This window comes from Typopeltis vanoorti, chromosome 1 (genome assembly GCF_054136105.1).
Source record: "Typopeltis vanoorti isolate ZY-2024b chromosome 1, IOZ_Tvanoo_1.0, whole genome shotgun sequence".
Lineage (NCBI taxonomy): Eukaryota > Metazoa > Arthropoda > Arachnida > Uropygi > Thelyphonidae > Typopeltis > Typopeltis vanoorti.
Window position 1 is genome coordinate 142,512,289 of NC_143549.1, and position 19,788 is coordinate 142,532,076.

Genomic DNA, 19,788 nt, shown 5'->3' on the forward strand with positions numbered 1-19,788 from the left:
ATACTATCTCATCTCTGTATCGGACCAGTTAACTCACCTCTAGTTGAAAAGTCCGACTAAATGTTCCTCACACACACAAATGGGATTCGAAACCAGGTTTATTTTTCGACCAAAACGCATTGCTGATACGCGCTGAGCCAGCTGGGATCAAATCGAAATGATTTATGTAATTGTCAGGGTAACGCTGTTATATTATTATTATTATTTTCCACGGAAGTAGGCGCCTCAGAATACTTGATAATAATAGGAGACACCAATAACAATACAGAACAATACCTAGACCTCTTATCGGCATATAACATAACCCCATCCATACAGTCGTATACACGAGAAGAGATAGTCGGAAACACAACAACCTCATCATGCATTGATCATATAAATATAAGGGTCCCTCCAAACAGCCACACAGCAGCCGTCATAACATGCAAAATGGCAGACCATTATTTCACAGCACTACAGTTACACACTGAACCAGAACCCATAACACTCACTGAGACTACAAAACAGTATTATAGCATTCTAAACGAAACAATAGTAAACGATGAAATCAGAAAAACAGACTGGATGCAGATAGCATCTTTAGACTCTGTTGAAGCTGTATATAATAATCTTAAACGTGCATTTAACAAAATATATAACAAAGCATTAACAAAAATAAAAATACGTCCCCAAACGAAACAAAATCCATGGATAACAGACAACATATTAACAGGCATACAAACAAAAGATGTCCTATGGAAATAACTTAAGAAGTCGCCAAACAATATCGCTTTAAAAGCTGAATACAAAAGAAAACGAAATCTCCTAATAACACAGATTACAACGGCAAAAAGAAACTATTACAGCAACAAATTAACAACAGCTCAGAATGACATAAAGGAAACCTGGCACCTGATTAATGAAATGCTGGACAATATACACAGAACCACTGCCCCAGAAACAATAAAACACAGCTTTACCTGCGACCCCAAATCTCTCAAACAGTTGGCAAACAACTTTAATCAGCACTTCGTGAACTCTGTCCAAAAACTACAAGAAACAACCTTTCCTCACACAAACGAACATTCTCCACTAGGTCCACGAGCAACCCAGTCGATGTGGGGAACCACATCGACTGGGTTGCTTAACAAAAGAAGAACTATCACTGGCAATTCAACAAATTAACCCTAACAAAGGACTGGGGATAGACGGAATCAGACCAAAAGACATCAAGAAACACTCAACCAACCTACTTCCAGTTATACAAAAACTGTTAAATAAAATCTTCGAAACGGGAACATACCTGAAACACTGAAGACTGCATTAATCACACCCATACACAAACAGGGAAAAAGAAACATTATAAGTAATTACAGACACATCGCCACGTTGTCTGCAATCAACCAAATGCTGGAGCGCATCGTGCATCACAAACTCTCCACATACGTTGAAAAATTTCAAATCATACCCAAAACACAATATGGCTTTCAAAAAAATAAAGGAACAGCAACACTCCTGGAAGATTTCACAGACCTAATAAACGCTTCATTGGATAAAAACAGAATAATATTAGTGGTATTCATTGACCTAACAAAAGCATTTGACACACTAACACACAAAACCTTGTTAACGAAACTAACGCATATCGGAATTGGAGGTCGTCTGCTCCAGTGGTTTAAAGCATACATGAAAAACAGAAAGCACACCACACGTATAGGATCAGCGTACAGCAAAGAGGTATATTTAACTTGTGGAGTACCGCAAAGAGCTGTCCTATCTCCCATTCTATTTAACATATACACACACGACATAAGCCACCTTTCGCTAAAAAGTAAAATTTTCCAGTACGCAGACGACACGGCCATAGTATCCATTCACAACAACGCAAATATCGCTTACACAAATATGCAACACGACATCAATCAAATTTCGAAGTGGTTAACCGAAAACGGCATATATATATATATATATATATATATATATATATATATATATAAACCTGGAAAAAACAAAGCTAATGATATTCAAAAAACCCCAAACCCTGTCCATAGAAACTAAATATCTCACTATCCGACATTCATCCTCCTATACACAAAGCGCAGAACCTAAAACACCATTATAAGAACACAAACAAACAAACAAACAAACACACCATGTCTAAATCCAACCATACTTGCAAATAAAATTAAAAAAAGTTGAACTCTAATAGCAGTTGAAGTCTTCCAAGCACGTACCAACAAACAGTAAAATCAACACCTGACTTGCGACCAGTATAGAAACATAACTATGAAACCACCGCCATCTATTCTATTATTAGTATCTGTTATTCACAATTGTAATGTGTTATAAATATTATATATATATATACACACACGTGTATATATAATTATTACTGTATCTATGTATGCAATTTATCTGAGATATAATAAAATGTTAAAAAATATATATTATTATTGTTATTATTATTAACAATCGTTACCTCCATGGAATCCAAGAACTCGTCATGTGAGAACCTCAACCCTACCAACTTGCTAAACGTATTACTGAAAAACTGTCTCATTACTCTCTACTCTCTTTTTTTCTCCGTAGAAGCCAGGTCACCATATCCGCTCACAACGGTCTAGACCCGGTCTTATCAATGCCATGAAATCGCATCGCTGCCGTAGACTATGGGGGCACTAATTTTCAAGCATTAGGAAATGAATAAAACATGCTGTGTGCATTTCTTTTTAGTTTCCGTTTCTTCAATATCTTATGATTTTTTGGATTATTCTATCGATATAATACTCGATTCCTAGTTCATTTTCATTAAAACAGCATTTAACTTTTTATTGTTTGCTTACGTTATGAGTATGAACAACGCTAATAAATGCATAATGTTTATAGCAAAATCGTTAATATTGTAACAAAAAACGTACCTATAGCATCACAGTTCTTCTTATCTGCAGTAAGCCTATATCCTTCCTGACAGGTACATTTATAAGACCCATCTGTGTTTTCGCAAGTCTGTTCGCACCCTCCATTTTCTCTTAGGCACTCGTCGATATCTATAAACGACAAAAGCCATCATCTCAGATAATTCTTGAGAGTTACTTATTCGTTCTATTTTATGAATTTTGGAATTCGTATTGCTTTAAACTTAAATTTACTTACCGTTGCAGGTAATACCATCTCTATCTAGGGTGTAGCCATGTCTACACGCACAGGAATATCCTCCTGGACTGTTGTTACAATCCTGTTTACATTGAGAAAGTCCTCTTCTGCATTCATCGACATCTGCAATGGAAATGAAATATCCGTGTTTAGTAATCAAACATACGACCTCGAGCATTTTTTAGAACACTGTGTTGGCTAGAATTTCAATCGAGAGCTTAAAGTTCTATCTTCTAGGATCTTGATATTATTATTATTATTTGGCAATTTTCCGAGACGATATGTATGAAACATAACTAATACATCATGTCAGAGAACATATGATCCCACAAATGCAATAAAATACAAGAGAATCAATTCAATTTTTGCTTTGTTTTATATTGCAATTTACTGTTTTTTTTTAATTCTTTGATTTTTGTATGGTTTTTATTTATTTTTTTAATTGCTTGTCGTTTAGTTTTTTTTTTTCATTTGTTAGCTTTAAATTCCAGAATTAATTACACTAGAGGAGTATAATATAACATTTTATATGCCCCGCGTAGATCGCAGTTAAATAATATGCGAAATTATGATTACATTTATTTTATTCAAATTAACGACTTCTAATTGAATATCAGAAATAGAATCTAAATCCGAGTTATCGTTTTAGTGATGTAAAAATTTGAGAAGCGATGTTGATAAATCAATTAGCTTGATGGAAATGAACGTGACATCAGCATACTAGCTGTTATATCAATCCGCAATTGATTTAATGCAAGTAATTCTCAACCAGGGTGGCTGACCCCCTATAACCCTCGTGCTCATATCAAGGTTCCCCGAGATATCGATTTGTAATGGTAAAATGCAATTATTTATCAATGAACTGTTTGGTGTATGTTGACCGAATAGTTAACGTATCCATTTTACAACTAACATACTGCAATACTGCGAATTCGAATCCTGCAGTGGATATGGGCGTTTGTGAATGCCTCGAAGCGGGAGATGAATTTCATAGTCGGTGTGAAACCACCCCGTTTATCAGAGGCCTGAAATGGTTTGATAGAGTTTCATGTTTGGTATATAGAACAGGGTTTACGAACCATGTAAAAAATAAAAATAAAAAATACCAAAAATTATAAAACAACAGCAGATGATAAAAAAATTTCCTAAAGAAGTTGACGGTAGTGAAATGATATAGATTTATAAACTTTCGGTGGGCGGAAAACATAAAATTGTTACCAAACAGTTTCCAAGTATTTTCGAGATGTGCACTTTTCCACTACTTACCTTGTGAGTGGAATTTTTCAGCACTAACAAATATAACTTCTACTACTCGGTGACTTTTTCCAGCAGCAAGAATAGCCACTTTTTCATGAGCCTGCCTAATTAACTCTTCAGGTTAAAATGCATTATAAAATGTCCATGCCTCTTAAAAGTGATGGTCAGTTAGGCAGTCTTACGAAAGTGGTGGTTGTTTTTTCCTTCTAGAAGTTTGATGTTTACCACCTGTAAAAGTGGTTCTGAACTGAATCTTCCCAAGCAAACGACACTCACGTTAATTCGTCCGACAACAGTGTAACTCACCGATGGTCAGCGTGTCTATTCGGATACCACTCTGCTTCGCTGACAACAATGACAGGAAGATTTTAAACACAAAAGAAAGGAAGAAGGAACTTTTAGAACTATTTTTATTTTCATAAGAAAAAATCACTCATTGTACATATTGTCTTCTAATTAAAAAAAATAAGGCAAATATAAAGAAATATTAATTTTTGAATAAGAAAAGCAGAGAAACCTTCGGGGAAAGAGCTGTACAAAACAAAATAAACAAAAATTAAGCGAATTTTACTCGGACATCAAGTTGGCTATCACATCTACAGTATTCGTACTCTCAATTTATGCAATCTTACAGATTCAATGCTTTTCTTTCTCCTCTTTTCATTTTCCATTATTATTAGAATTATTATTATTATTATTATTATTATTAGAATTATTATTATTATTATTATTATTATTATTATTATTATTATTATTATTATTATTATAATCCTGAGAACATTTGTATCTTCTGTTTTCGCTCAGATTATAAAATACAGAAAAGAGAGAAGATTTAAAGGAATTTAATTATTTTTAAATTCAATTATTTTTAAGAAAACACAGGAAATGTAGTAAAGTACTGTAAATTTTCTTTGAGTATTAACTAAACACTCTTTTAGAAAACTCGGTTTAAATTTTTAAAAATCACTACACGTGCTTTGAGTAATGGTGTTCGCGAAACATTTCTTCGAGTCATTTTGCCCTTCGATTTAAGAATATTTTTATCTTAAGTTGCTATTTATTTATTATATATGAGTATCTTTCCGAAATCACAGACACTATCCTATTTTCGGTGCCAACTGGAACATTAAAAACTGGGTCACCCCCTCTAGCTTTAGCTTTACGTTACCCCTACCTAAAGACTACGTGCTTATCCGAGGTGTTGTCCAGCAGAAACGGATTTACAGGGGTATGCTCAACTTTCCTCCATATTTCAATTACTAGCTGTCTTATGTAAGAGTGCAGACAGCCAGAAATGATTGATCAGCCGACAATAGTCGGTCAAGCAGAAATTGCGTCTCTGGATTGTAAAGCCATAACGGAGCAAGGTTTCATATAACTTAATTACTTCTAGCGATCAAGTACAACATTTGGTATATAACTTAATTAGCATTCATGTGCGTGATCATTTTCATTGAGTTTTAATGTCTTGCCAGCATCCATGTAGAATACATAATTCATTTTTTTAGTGTATGCAAAAAAGAAGACTAAGTAACATGTTATACGATTTTTTCATTATTTGAAACAACAAAAATCTTATCAAAGAGAACTTTACTGCATTTTGAAGAGAAGTAAGTATATTCGAGAAATATCTTTTGACATAACAGACATTCATCTGCCATATACGACTATCAAGAATAAAAACAGTCAGTTAATTGAAAAAAACGTGGAATTGGTTTCGAAATAATTTTAAAATGTTGCTTTTTTTCTAAGTTGTATTGGTGTCGTATTTTTCTAAGTTTATTGGTGCATGTTCCTAGTATATATTAAAAAATGTGGAAAAAGGAAAAAACGATAAAGACCTCTTCAGTTAAATACTTTAATTATTATCCAAAGAACACCAAAATATCTTCCATTCTGTCTTTATTTACTTGAAAAACTTAATCTATCCTTTGCATAATTTGCTTTAATTCTCTTTATTGTCTATATTTAAAATATACTGCGTAAGTATAATAATACCTCCAGGTAATTCAAGTAATCATGCTAGAGCTTAAACGTTTCTTTGATTGCGTTGTACTTTCTAAGTTAATTTTGCTTATCATAATGGAACTATGGCGTTGAAGATAGTTATTCCTAGTTTTGTTGCATTCCTTTTTTGTCCAGTACATGCTCAAATATGGAAGATGATTTGATTTCGAATTTGAATACGAATATTTCATATAATATTATGAAGTAAAGTATTTCCCTCAACAACATATTCTTGAATAAACAGAAGAAAAAAACATTCTGTTTAAAAGAATAGCTCACACATCAATTTATCAAAACACAGCACTAAGATTATATTTACAAGTATTTTAAGCAATCAGACGCAACCATTCGATTCAGTAACGTTTAAAAATGAGTACACTGTTTCTGAGCAGAATGTTATCTGCCTGAACATAAATAAACATTCTGGGAGTTGTTAAGAAAACGATTAGTTGAACATTTTTAGCGCAGTAAAATAAATTTTAAATGTAAGTTTTCTTTTAGAAAGTAAAAAACAAAATTTCGAACTCATGTAGAAGCTCTGGAAAGATTCCAGCTCCTGCTGAAAACTAATGGCAGGCTTAAAACAAGGGTGTATATAGGGCGGGATGATAGAAGATATTTTAAAGGAAGCAAACAAATTCGTTCTTTTGAAAGTAAGTGGTTGGTAACTTCGTAAGTAAATGATAAAGAAATTTCCATTTACGTAGTCCAACAAGTTGTCAAAGAAAGAGTAGAAAACTTGTGTTACTTTTTATATTTTAAGTTTTATGATTTTATTTAGAAAATGTTATCTAAAACCTTTTATACGAATGAGGAAAACATATAACACACACACATACGCGCTCGCTCTCATGAAGAAATGTAAATAAAAGCTAAATACCATTGCATTTTTTCCCGTCCAAATCCAATTCATAACTCGCATGGCAAGAGCATATGGCTCCGCCTGGACCGTGACGACATTTCTGATGACAACCTCCATTGTTCTCGGCGCAGCTGTTTATAACCTCCATATCGATCCCTGTAAAATTGAGATATAAAGCATTATATAAAATAAAAAAGATGCCCATTCCTCATCAATTGATCAAAATAAAAACAAATATAGTTCCTATATAAATGCGTATGTATTTGGTGTGTCTGAAATAGTTAATACTGAATCCTAGAATGAATATTTTCATTCTAGGATTATATAAAATATTAATATAGAGAATTTATTAATATTATTACGTGACACCTCCGGGGAACCAATGACTCATCGCGGGAGGGCACTCTACTCTACTTCGCTAAATTCATCTCACTCTCTCCACTACTACTACTTAATTCTCCTACTACTCCACTATTACCATCAACGCCATCTACCGCCATTCATTACCAACAACAGTATTTTTTTCTCTGATCGGCCTTCAGAACACACGTAGTGTTTTGAAGGCCGATTTGTCTGTATGTATGTATGCGGGATGAAAAACCCATGTTTGCGGGAGAAAAAACCCTCCTACTTCCATATGAGTTCGGCTAACTCACCTTCAGTTGAACAAACCCATATAAGGATTCCCCTTGTCACCCAAATATTTTCAAATCGAAGGGCGCAATGTTCCGCTGTTCTTCCAATTGGGCTACGGAAGTACTATTGCTAAATGCTCTTGGCATTGCTCTTTTGACAATTGGAACTGTACAAGAAGAATAAAATCACGTCGATAAATCTCACGTTATTGTTCCACTACATCCCTGGCATATTATGTTCCACATGTCTATCTGTCTGTCTGAATTTTAAAACCGATAATACCAAGATATTATCGGATTTTAAAATTCAAGTACTTATCCAAAGGGTTTTGTAAATTGGGAAATTACAGTACGTTTCCTAATAAGCTCCAGTGTACAGCTTTTGCTACCCGATCATACGTTTATAGTCTGTATGAGTAATCTGGTTGCAAGAATTAATTAAGATGGTCCACAGTCTTTATCTCTTGACAGTCGTCATATGTTCTCGCCTTGATTGCATTCGTTTGTAATGCTTGTTCTTCATCAGCAAGTATCAGACCTACCTCTTTCTTGATGTTGTCCTGCTGAATCCATCGCCAAGATAAGCGACGGTCAACTTTCCCTTCGATAACCTCCAAATATTGACTACGAGCGATTTAGTTTTCCAACCTTCTGATTTCTTTCTCTTTGTACTGCTTTTTGGAATCTAACATATTCGCTATTTTTTCTTTGTACCTTCAATTAAGCATCTTTTTTGTGCTTTCCTTGATGTAATTATTCAACGCTCGCTTTTCTTTTTCTTCTTTATCCACTTTTCCTAAGTATAACCGATCTACATCACTACGTGAGTGCAAGGCATGATTCAGCATCATTTTATTGATTTAGCATCATACTTTACGATCAAGTGTGTGCAAATCAGCTTGTGTCCAGTCAATTATCCATGCTGTGTATCTGCGTGCCTTCAAATTGTTATTTTTAATAGATTTTTCCCTCTACCATGGATACATATACCCATCGAAAATATTCGTTTAAAAATCCTTTCAAGATTAAGAAAATGCCTACAGTTAATTATACGAAAAATTAAAGAGCGAGCCATCCATGAGTTTTATTTATAAAAATATTTTTTTCTGCAATTCCCAGAAAATTGCAGAAGCACATGTGCTAATAAATTAACTTTAGCAAGAACTCCCATTACAAGTGTCAGCTATCTAAGGAAAGAGAAATGCTCAATTTATCAGAGGAAACGTCATCATTTCACCAATTACATTGTTTGTGTCACCCTTAATATTACACTGGAAAGTCATTCTTGAAAGGAAATTAAATTTGTATTGATTTTTCCCTACGCATTGCAGGCCGACGTTTGAACTTTCGATTTTTGACATTTTTTTCAAGAAAGTCACGCTTATAATTTTAAATTGTTTCATCTGTTTGTAATTACTCTTTGTTTATAAAATAATTCGACGCTTTAGCATTTGATCCACAGTTTGTTAACGAAATCTTATATGGATTTCCCTAATGATGTTTTCCGGTCAATTAACAAAGGCGCCAATGAAGGCAGTCTGCCACTTATTTTAAAGAGGATGGAGGATTCTCGGGAGGTATTCTGTTGAGATATTCTCAGGAGGATGTTAGAAAAAAATGCAAATTTCGTATGAAATGGTCCAATTTGCATAAAAAGCATAAAGATGAATGTTAGACTGGCGCTCCACAGGTATTATATAGAATTAAACTACTGAATTACTTATATTATTAAGAATTAAGAGGATGAGCTATTGCTTAAGGTAGATTTATATAAACTATTTCATATGCAAGAAACAGCAGTTAAAATTATGAGCTGAAAACTAAAATCTTTAATATGAGCAGCGTATCAAAAAATCCGAGTTTTCTACTACCCTATTTCAGACAATAATACCAGTATCACTGTTTGCTGCCTCAAAATGGTAGCATTTGTCTGCCATATTCTCGTTCCGATATCTTGAAATCATAGTCTGCCTTGAAACCAGCTATTCATGATGACTAAATGTGGATGGCTGTTATCTGCCTTCCAAAAAATTTAGTCAGACTAAAAAAGAGTTCTGTTTTTCTTCCTTAGTGGAATAAAACTTCGTTAGTGGATTAATTTTTGAACAGAAAATGCAGAGGATGATATTTGCAGAATGAGTAGTTATTTTTCTAAATATAGGCTTTGTTTTCTTTGCTTTAAACTTTAGATATAAGAAGAATGAGAGGGAACTCAACATCTGGTTATAAAACTCATAAATAAATGAATAAGCTGAATTAGAAGGATTTTTATATTTTTTCCGGAATCGTGTATTGTATACTAGGGGGAATGGTTTTAAACTAACTATGAAGGATCGCCCCTTGTGAATAATGAAACAGTCCTTTAGTGAAGAAAAAAAAAGCAGGAAATAAACTTTCGTGAACTATTGGATTAATGGCTTTAGTTTTACATCATGGTTTACTTACTATGATGTAAGACTAAAGTTGCTGATAAGAAATAGCTAGTAAACTTATGTGTTGGTTATACATATTAGTAAGATCCAGTACTTTTAATCTAAAATTCAATATTTTAATCCGATTTTCGCCTTCAGTAACTGAAGTATTTTCGAGGGCAATGATAATAAAGCAAAGTGTTCACCTAATAAGACTTCACTTCAAACTGAATACCTGCTTGAAATATCGTGTTCAATTCAGTCAGTTTTCTTTGATTGTCTTGCTATCATTATCTTTGACAATGGTTCAGTTACTTTTACAAAATATTGGATTAAAATATTGACACAACAAAACAATAAAAACATTAATCTTTTAGTCAAGTATTTTATATATTCAAATTGAAATGTGAAAGAACTAAAAAAATCTGTTTACACAATGTACAAAACCGGACAGGAAAAAGAGAAGGTATTATTATTTTATATTTGAGTTAATGTGGTTTCAAAAAATTCATTTCTATTTCTTGTACTGAAATTTATAAAATATAAAACAAATAAATTGTCTTTGCTCGAAATTCCGTTCTTATGCTTACTTATTACTAAATTACTGGTGTCTGAAACTTTTCTTCCAAGTAATTAAGTTGTAAAGAGATATTTCGATCACGTAGCGAGATTAAGGGAACTTTCCTGTACCAGTATAAGTCCATTATATATTATTATTACATATATAATGGATATATTATTACAATCGCAGAAGAGTTAATTATTTGTGAGTACTTCTTATGGCGAGCATGATACATTAACAAACAAAATGTGCGCTGTTCGATATTCTGCTTTATTAAAAAGCAAGAAAGCAATCAACTACAATTTAGATAAAATCATAATTGCACTAGCAGATCCCATACAAATAATATTAACACGCCCATTGCTGCGCTCCGCAATTATTAATATTCACTGCTTGTATTCGCATTTCTCCTTTCAGTTAGTGTTGGTAACATCCGAGCTAATTTTTAAACCTCTTTCCATAAAGAGGATGATGCAACGTATAAATAATGAACAATGGAAGCAGTTAGCGAGTTAACGAAAAAAATTCGCTTCCAACAAAAACAATTTAAAAGCCTTCCGTGACCAAGTATGGGAACCGACCACTTTGCCATCTAGAGACCGTGGATTGGAAATCCATTAGGTCATAAATATTTGTAAATCTTTAGATAATTTTCATCAACAGATGCATCACCAATATTTTGCTTATTGGAGATCCGGAGCATTAAAATATATATATATATATATATATATATATATGACAGTCTGTAGAGACTGTCATGGCAATCAAATATCCTATATCAAATATAGGTACTCTCAGATTAACACCCTTAATCGAATGCGGAAACCACGTCTTCATTTGTTTCCTCCTAATGTGCTTCGAGGACTGCACTTCCAGATGCTTGTTTACTCCTGATAGACGTTTGCTCTCTATATAAAGCTTAGATAATATCTTCTTGGCTCAGTAATTAGGTTTTCTGTATTACCTGGAGAGTTTCCAAATTATATTCAATAGTACAGAGCCCGTATCCTTAAACACTTTTCGCCCCGTGTTAGAAAGTATTGTCTTAAGCCGTTAAAGACTTAATAGGTATTACGGGTGCTAAAGTTCTTTTCTATTATCGCTTAATGTTTCAAGGACTTAGAGGGATGATAATGCCAATAAAAGAAACTTCTTCTGGAAATTAGGTTGATTATTTGTAACTATAACTTGTAACTATAACTTATGAGTAATTTGTCTCTTTACTTTGTTCTGTTATTTTTAGGTGTTAATGAAAGTTTAAAAATGCATATAATTATATAGAAAAAATACAAAGATAAACACATTATACAGAAAGAGGCATTGATTGGACAAAATCTGTTAATAGTTTAATGCTTCTTCCTCCAACAACTCTAAGAATACAAAAAAAAAAGATTTAAAAAAAAGAACAACTGATTTTTGCGTAAAAAAAAATCTGTCCTTTCCGGTAACAGCGAAGTTTAGCAGCAGCTACATTGGCGAAGCTTCGCTTTATTATTAACAAGCTGGTGACATAAACATTTCTCATGTTCATCAAGGGATTAGGAACGATTATGGAGTTTTGTTGGGTATCATTACGAAGAAGCAACTAATACTATAAGACGTGTTTGCTTTATTAATTGTTTATGTAAGTTTAGCGATTTTTTGACTTGCTTTCGGAGTTTTCGAGAATAATAATTCTAAATTTGGAAGGCATCTCCGCCTCTTTAGAGCAATTAATCGAAAGAAAATAAAGATTGTAAAACACCCGAATTTGAATTTTATCTAGTGCATTAGATAAAGTTTTAAAATTTAAGATTTAAAGTTTGAAATTAAAGTTTGCACTGGAAACATTTACAAATTCAAATCAAGGTAATTGCTTTATACCAAGATGACAACGGGGTTTAATCCGTTCCAAAAACATGAATTTTAATTCCCGCAAACAGAGACATACGGGTTGGAGAACCAAGCTACTGGCATACCAGAACTCGCCTTCAGTGACAATCTCTAAAACAAAACGCATAGAATTTTAGCCAATCTGAATTTTAATGATTCCATAAGGGACCAGCTAACTCACCTTTAATTTCAAACCCTTGCGAATGTTTCTGGGATTGTAGAAATATAATTCATCTCTTTCCAACCAAATGAACCTTTTTTGAATGAGTTAGGGCAGAAAGTAACTAAGATTTTTGCCGGTTGGCATTAATCTCAAGAAATAAAAGAAATCAAACGCAGGAAAATGCTTCTCTGATTAAGAAACTATTTTTTACCAACCAAACCTTGAAATAATATAATAGAACACGCATCCCTTTTTCAGATTAGATTCTTCTTCTTCTATCCCTTCTCAATCCTCTCAAAAGTGAAGGTAAAACATTACGAAAGAAATTCGATAAACAGGTAAACACCCTTATAGAATGGAAAGTCAAATGAAAGTAAGCAAACTCAACGAATAAAAGGATGAATCAAATAGAAAGAAGTAGAGCAGACTGAATAATTAAGTAGATGACATAAGATTAATCACATCGTCTCTGTGACTGACCTACTTTACATACCGGTAGAAGTTTTAAGTAAGTGGATGCATTACAAAATCAGATCGAATTAGCCGACGTCAGACGTGATTGCATCTCATTCTCGCTCTTTAAAAGGCGATAATACTTGCAAGTGAAGAAACAGGAAAGTTTTAAAAGAAGTCTGCGGTTATTAAACTATTAGATGTCGCGAAATAAGATCATACGAATCGGTGCAGAGTTGTTTAGTAAATCTCGATGCAAATGTGGATTATTTTTTTTATAAATTCGAACAGAGAACTATTGATAGAGAGAGAGAGAGACATCTTTGTGAACACATACACACACGCGCGCGCGCATGTACACACGCACACACACACACGCGCACACGGTCAACAAGGCGCCGTTTTAAGATCAGATTCTCCTTCCCTTTCTCTCCCTCTTTGTGCGTGTGCGTGCGTGTGTGTGTGTGTGTGTGTGTGTGTGTGTGTGTGTGTGTGTGTGTGTGTGTGTGTGTGTGTGTGTGTGTGTGTGTGTGTGTGTGTGTGTGTGTGTCTCTATCTATCTAAATTATCTCAAAGCCTGTTCGATAATAGGTGGTCTGTAACTGAAACGCTTAATCAAGAAACGCTAAAATCACCGACAAGAGGATCGATCTTCATCAAATCTTTCCATCCTCCGTTAGAACAATCAGGATAATGGGAAAAGTTTTCGTTTGTGAAAACGGAAATGGGATTAAGGGATCTTCCTGAGACGTTATCTGAGAAGGAAACTAAATGAAATAGAAGACAAAGATACGCAAGAAATGTTAAAAATCAACTTAGCAGTAATGTTTTTAGAAAACTTAAAGAAGTTTCGTTGTGAAACCTCTTAGGATCAAGCAGATTAGTTGAAATGAAGTGCATGAAAAGTTTTACTTTACGCTTGCACAAAACACAAAGAATGAAGAAATGTGAGTAAAAAATGTCTCCCTGTATTTTCACAAGTAGAATTTATATTAATCTATCTTAGAAACTACAAGTGCATTTATTTCATTATGTTCTATGAAATGTCATAACATAAGTAATCAGCAGTATACAGACAAAAGTATGTACACTGCTGATTACTTATTTTATGACAAAAGACAAAAAAAGTGGTAGATGATCTCCATCTACCACTTTTGCGTTGATCTTCATCTAAAGGAGAGAAATATTCCCATCATCTCTTCCAAATTCTATAATGAGGCAGATATCCAAAGTTGTGAGTGTAAAGTTCTCCTTATTTCCTATGTGCATTAACTTACTAAAACAGTTGATGGCATCTTTGAAGATATCCACTTATTCATGAAATGTCTGGAGAATAAAAACGATGGACATTCAAACTAATACTTCCTATAAGGAAAGGCGGAATGCTAGTTTAGTGGAGGACGTACAGTTTGATCAATTCAACAAACGATTCTATTCATTGTATGCGTTGTTGTTTGGCGGTATTCTTTTTCACGTTTAGTATACTAGTGTGAAATAAAATTTAACCCTCATTATCCAACTCAATGAAAACGTTTGATGTAAAAATGCATTATTCAATAATTTTACTTTGGTGATTTACCCGAAGATTTAGGAGCTTCATTTTCATGTGATTTTATTACGAAAATTGGAAATATTACTGGTCATAGTATATACAGAATTACTTACGAAAGCATGCATGTCCATCGTTGCCCAGCTGGAAACCAAAATTGCACATGCAGTTATAGGATCCTGGAACATTATGGCATACATGAGCACATCTGTTGTTTGTGGTACACTCATCCACATCTAGAGAGAAAGAAAAAGAATATTGTCTTTTTATCAAAAATATATTTCATTCATACACCAGAATGGACAGAATGAAGAAAGAAAACAAAGAAAAGTTTAATAAATATAGTGAAAAATATTACAAAATTCTTGTAATTAATTTGGAACCCAAAGTCTTGGATTCTCTTCACCATTTATATTGAATTGTGAAATTTCAATATTTTGTTAACTGCACACTAAAATTAAAACTTTTTCAATGTATTTGTTTAAAACTAGCTAATAGTAAAATGTAGAAACATTCTGAACCTATATAGGCACACTCACCGTCTTCCTAAGGTTATGTAAAAAGTCCATATTCATAAAAAATGTTTGGAATTCACTTTGTCATATTTGAATGAAGTTGATTTTGTATAAAATATTCATATTGTGTAATAATATGCAAACAATAATTACAGCAAATATGTCTGCGAAGTTTCTATTGGCTACGAACTGCTTGAAAATCAGTTCCCAAGTTCCCATAATTCTCGCATCGTAAAGAATACACACACATCTGTGCAGGTGAATTTTTCTTGACATCTCGCAAATGCAATCAGAAAATACTTTTTCTCTAAACTCGTTAATACAAAAATTTGAACGAAATCTTATGAATCAAATGCGTTAAAAATTTTAAGTAATTACCTGTGAATGTATCGTTTTAGAGACCATCAACTGTAATCATATTATTTTCCGCATTGAAATAAGAAATAAATGTATCTAATATATGCATAAAGTAACGTAATAGTACGTGAATGATTTCTATTGTGTCCAAATGTGATAAATGGCTTCTCAATTCACATACTGTATTATGATTTCTGATAACTAATATAGTAATGGCCATCTTTAGCATAAATCGTTCAAGAGTAGTACTTAGTCTTTATAATTTGACGTCATAACATAATAAAGTGCACTTATGTAATGTACTTATTTATTTTATTATGTACTCATACTCAAAGATCTACATTTATTCTGCTTATGTATAGAAATATTCACTTTGAACATGAGATTTTATTTTATTTTTTTCTTTGGGTGCTGCAGTTTTCATATCAAATTTTGAAACATAAAGCCACTTCTCCATTTGACATTGAAGATATGTGCACAATTTATTCCTAGAAAGCTTATATTTCAAGAGCTTCCACTGAGTGTTTTGTGTCTACTTCGCAGCATGTATGACCTTCTCCTTTCCTACCCCCCTACAAGAACGTCTCGTGTTGTGTGATCATAACTTCACGTAATGTATTGCATTTATCGTGGTTTCCAAGAAGACGAATCATGAAAATAGGAGAAGCGTAAAAATTCGAAATATTTCCTTTTAGTTCTTTGATGGATGTGTTGGCTGCGTAGTTGAAAAGGAGATGACGAAGATAGATGGTTTAAGAAAACCAAAGAAATATACTACTTTTTTGCTTAAAAGTAATTGAAAGAAAGTTTGATAAAAAAAATAAAGTGAAATACAAGTCTTAAATGTTTATAAGTGAAGGCAGACTTCTCCTGTTGCTTTAAAAAGCAAATTGCGATGACTGGGAAGATAGTGCAGTAACAATTAAATAATTTATGTAAATGAGTCGTCAGCTCTATAGGATAAGAGAATAATTCACGATAAAGGGGAAAATATTCGAGTATCCTGACATCAAATATTAGTTCTATGAAAGATGACGATATAATTGTTGTTGTTGTTATTGTTGTCATTGCTTGAAATTACGGTTGATACAATTAAACTTTTAGGCAAGTGCATCATATTTATAAAGTGCTTGTGTAAGTTGGTTCGACAGGTTTACCTGTTTTGTGGGATCAAAAATTTTTGCAGGATCAAAAATCGTTCCACCTCCGTATGAGATATAAAATAATATGAGATAGATAACTCGACAAAAATATAGAAACGAGTGAAAATACCCCACTTCTTGAATGAATTCAAATAGTTCAATTTTTTTTAAAATGACATTTAATCTTACTATGCGTAATTCATTGATGAAGAAATAAATTTACTTTCCTAATGTTAATAATAAAAACTAATTCTAGTTTTAATTTGTCTCAGAAAGCCGTTTGAGTAGAACTAAAGCAATTAATTTAAAGAATTAAATTTGTAATTAATTCGGAACCCAAAGTCTTGGATTCTCTTCACCATTTATATTGAATCGGGAAATTTCAATATTTTGTTAATCGCACACCAATACAGCCATTGCGCGCGCACGTTCCCACCCACACACACTACTTGACCAAACCAGCAAATGGCCTCATTCTTCATCTGCGTTTTTTGTGAAAAACTAAAACTAAGAAGTTAAGATTTTACGAAAAATCGATGAACGAAGTCTCGCTCAGTTTCTCCATATATGATCCAATACTGAAATGAGAAAAAATCATCTAAGAGACCAGTCAACCAAACGATGTTCAAGATTTCTTTCAAAAGATACAGTCAAAATTCTGGAACTAGTCAAACCAATGGACTAGTCATTGTATACGCGTGTTAATTCTGTTATCCTCAAACACTCCTTAATTGTTTCTGATGGTATTAAACTGGATTTATATTCATCTTTATGTAGATGAAATGTTGTTATTTTTATTTTTAAAGAAAAACCAAAACTTTCTTGCTTCCTTATAACAGAAAGATTGATTTGTTATCAAATGCTTTCAAGCATGCGATTTGTTTTAGTCTGAATTTAAAATAGAGCATATCACAACAAACGAATCTCTTTCTAGAAAAGTCTGTTACTGTCTTTCAGCATATGAAGTATTTGTATAATTTATGAATAAGACAAATTGAAAAAAAATTATCTACTGAAGGAAATTTTAATTCGAATGCAGAGAAGCGAGTGCAACTTCTTTCTACAGCTATTTCGAGTCTGTCCTTGATCCGGGAAGGAAGGAAGGAAAGAAATATTTCTATTATAATGTTCTTCCATACATCAAGGTCATCATGAGTAGGAATCTAATTAGCATGCATGCGTAGGAATATACAACAGAAAATTTAGCAATTCCAATGTGGAAAATGAATATGAATTGAGCAGCATGGTCGGAATGCACTAAAGTTCACACGATGCGATAAAAAATTCATTAACTGACGCCAATACAGTATCCTTAATATTGCTTGTTCTTGAGAAGCATTGTTATGGAGTAGATTTTTTCAGATGCGTTAAGATGATAGAAATGTATCAATGTTTCAGAGTACTTCTTATATAACTGTCCAATAACAACTTAAAGTCATGAGAAAGACTTTCTTCCAAAGAATTCTGTGTTAGAGCCAACAGTATGTTCTACAAGATTTAGATTCCTTAGTGGAATTTTTACGTTCCTTGCGACAAATAAACTACATCTTTCAGATTGGCCAAATAGATAAAATACAGATGCAAGCGTCTGGAAAACACAAGAAAGCCAATCTTTCGCCAAACCTACAGTCTAGACACCCCTTGATATTCAACTATCATTCGGCCTAGTCCCTTCCTTTAACATCAGAAATGGCCATGCCGTCAATGTATAGCTCCCGTTTCTTTAACCGCTCCTCTTGAGTGGTTAAAGAAACGGGATTATATATATGTGTGTGTGTGTGTGTTTATGTTCTTTCGAAAAATTTAAGTAGTGAAGTATCTCACCTGGTTGACGAAGAACGAGAAGACCTCCCCCTAAAAGGGATGATATGGTTGATTTCCGATTCTAATGTATTATAAGGAAATAGTTCTCCATTAATTCATGGGGAATTAATTATGTAGAATTATTCTCAACATTCATTGTAGAGAATCCTACATAATCCTATGAAGTAATTAACTAGTGTAGAAGAGAGAGGAATTCCCATCGCTGTGCCTTTTGTTTACCGGGTCCACAATATTATCCCGTCGAATTCGAACAGGTCTCCAAAGAAATTTTATTGCACAGATATGCAGAAAAAATACTTTTTTTAAAAAAAATAGTTTTAGGAAAAATTTTAGTTTAAGGGAACTGACTGAAAAGTAGCAATCTCGGAAACCAGACCATGAGACTTTCTGCTCTTCCGATATTGGGGAGCGCAGGCACGTACTAGCCTCACTGCTCTTAAATCCACCACGTTGCATTGGCTGAAATGCGCTGCTTTTATTTTCGGTTGTTCGTACATCTTACGTCAACGTAGCACCACCATCATTTCTGAATGGTAATTTTTGAAAATAGAGAAAGGCGTTTCCCTTTAACGAAGGGTAAAAAGCTGGTATAAGCAAATTAATTATTGCAAATCGAGTACTTTTAAGAGGTGAATAATTTGGATATGCGCAACACTTTCTGCAAGGTGAGAAGCCTATTATGCGTTGTATTTCGAATATGAGAAAGAAGACGAAGTATTTGATCAACATTATAATAATTTCAACTCTTATAAATAAAGTTTGTGGGTGTTACTGTTATTTATGAAGTTATCAACTGCATGAGGTATATTTCATGCTTTATATACGATCATATACAGAAATCTATGAAAACAATTGCAGTATTGCAGCTATTATCTATTTTCTTACTACATTACCGATTTATTAGTTTGGCTGCTAATAAATTGCTCTGATTCCCAGATTTATTAGCTAGTAGAATAAAATCTCTTATATCTCCAGAATATTGCAACACACCACTGGAACTTAACGAACTATCCCGGAACCAATCATGGCGGAGGAGAACAGATTAGG

General features: G+C 33.3%; 1 protein-coding gene across 2 annotated transcripts in view; it reads right to left on the minus strand.

Moving 5' to 3' along the window:
• Positions 1-19,788, minus strand: part of LOC150110494 (uncharacterized) — a 317,332-nt gene that overhangs the window by 171,635 nt on the left and 125,909 nt on the right. For both annotated transcript variants that reach the window (XM_090399521.1, XM_090399529.1), the window contains 4 exons: positions 15,020-15,139; positions 7,277-7,414; positions 3,133-3,255; positions 2,898-3,026 (listed from right to left, as the gene is read on the minus strand). In XM_090399521.1, the coding sequence (XP_090255647.1) occupies positions 2,898-3,026; positions 3,133-3,255; positions 7,277-7,414; positions 15,020-15,139 (510 nt within the window). The remainder of the gene's footprint in view (positions 1-2,897; positions 3,027-3,132; positions 3,256-7,276; positions 7,415-15,019; positions 15,140-19,788) is intronic.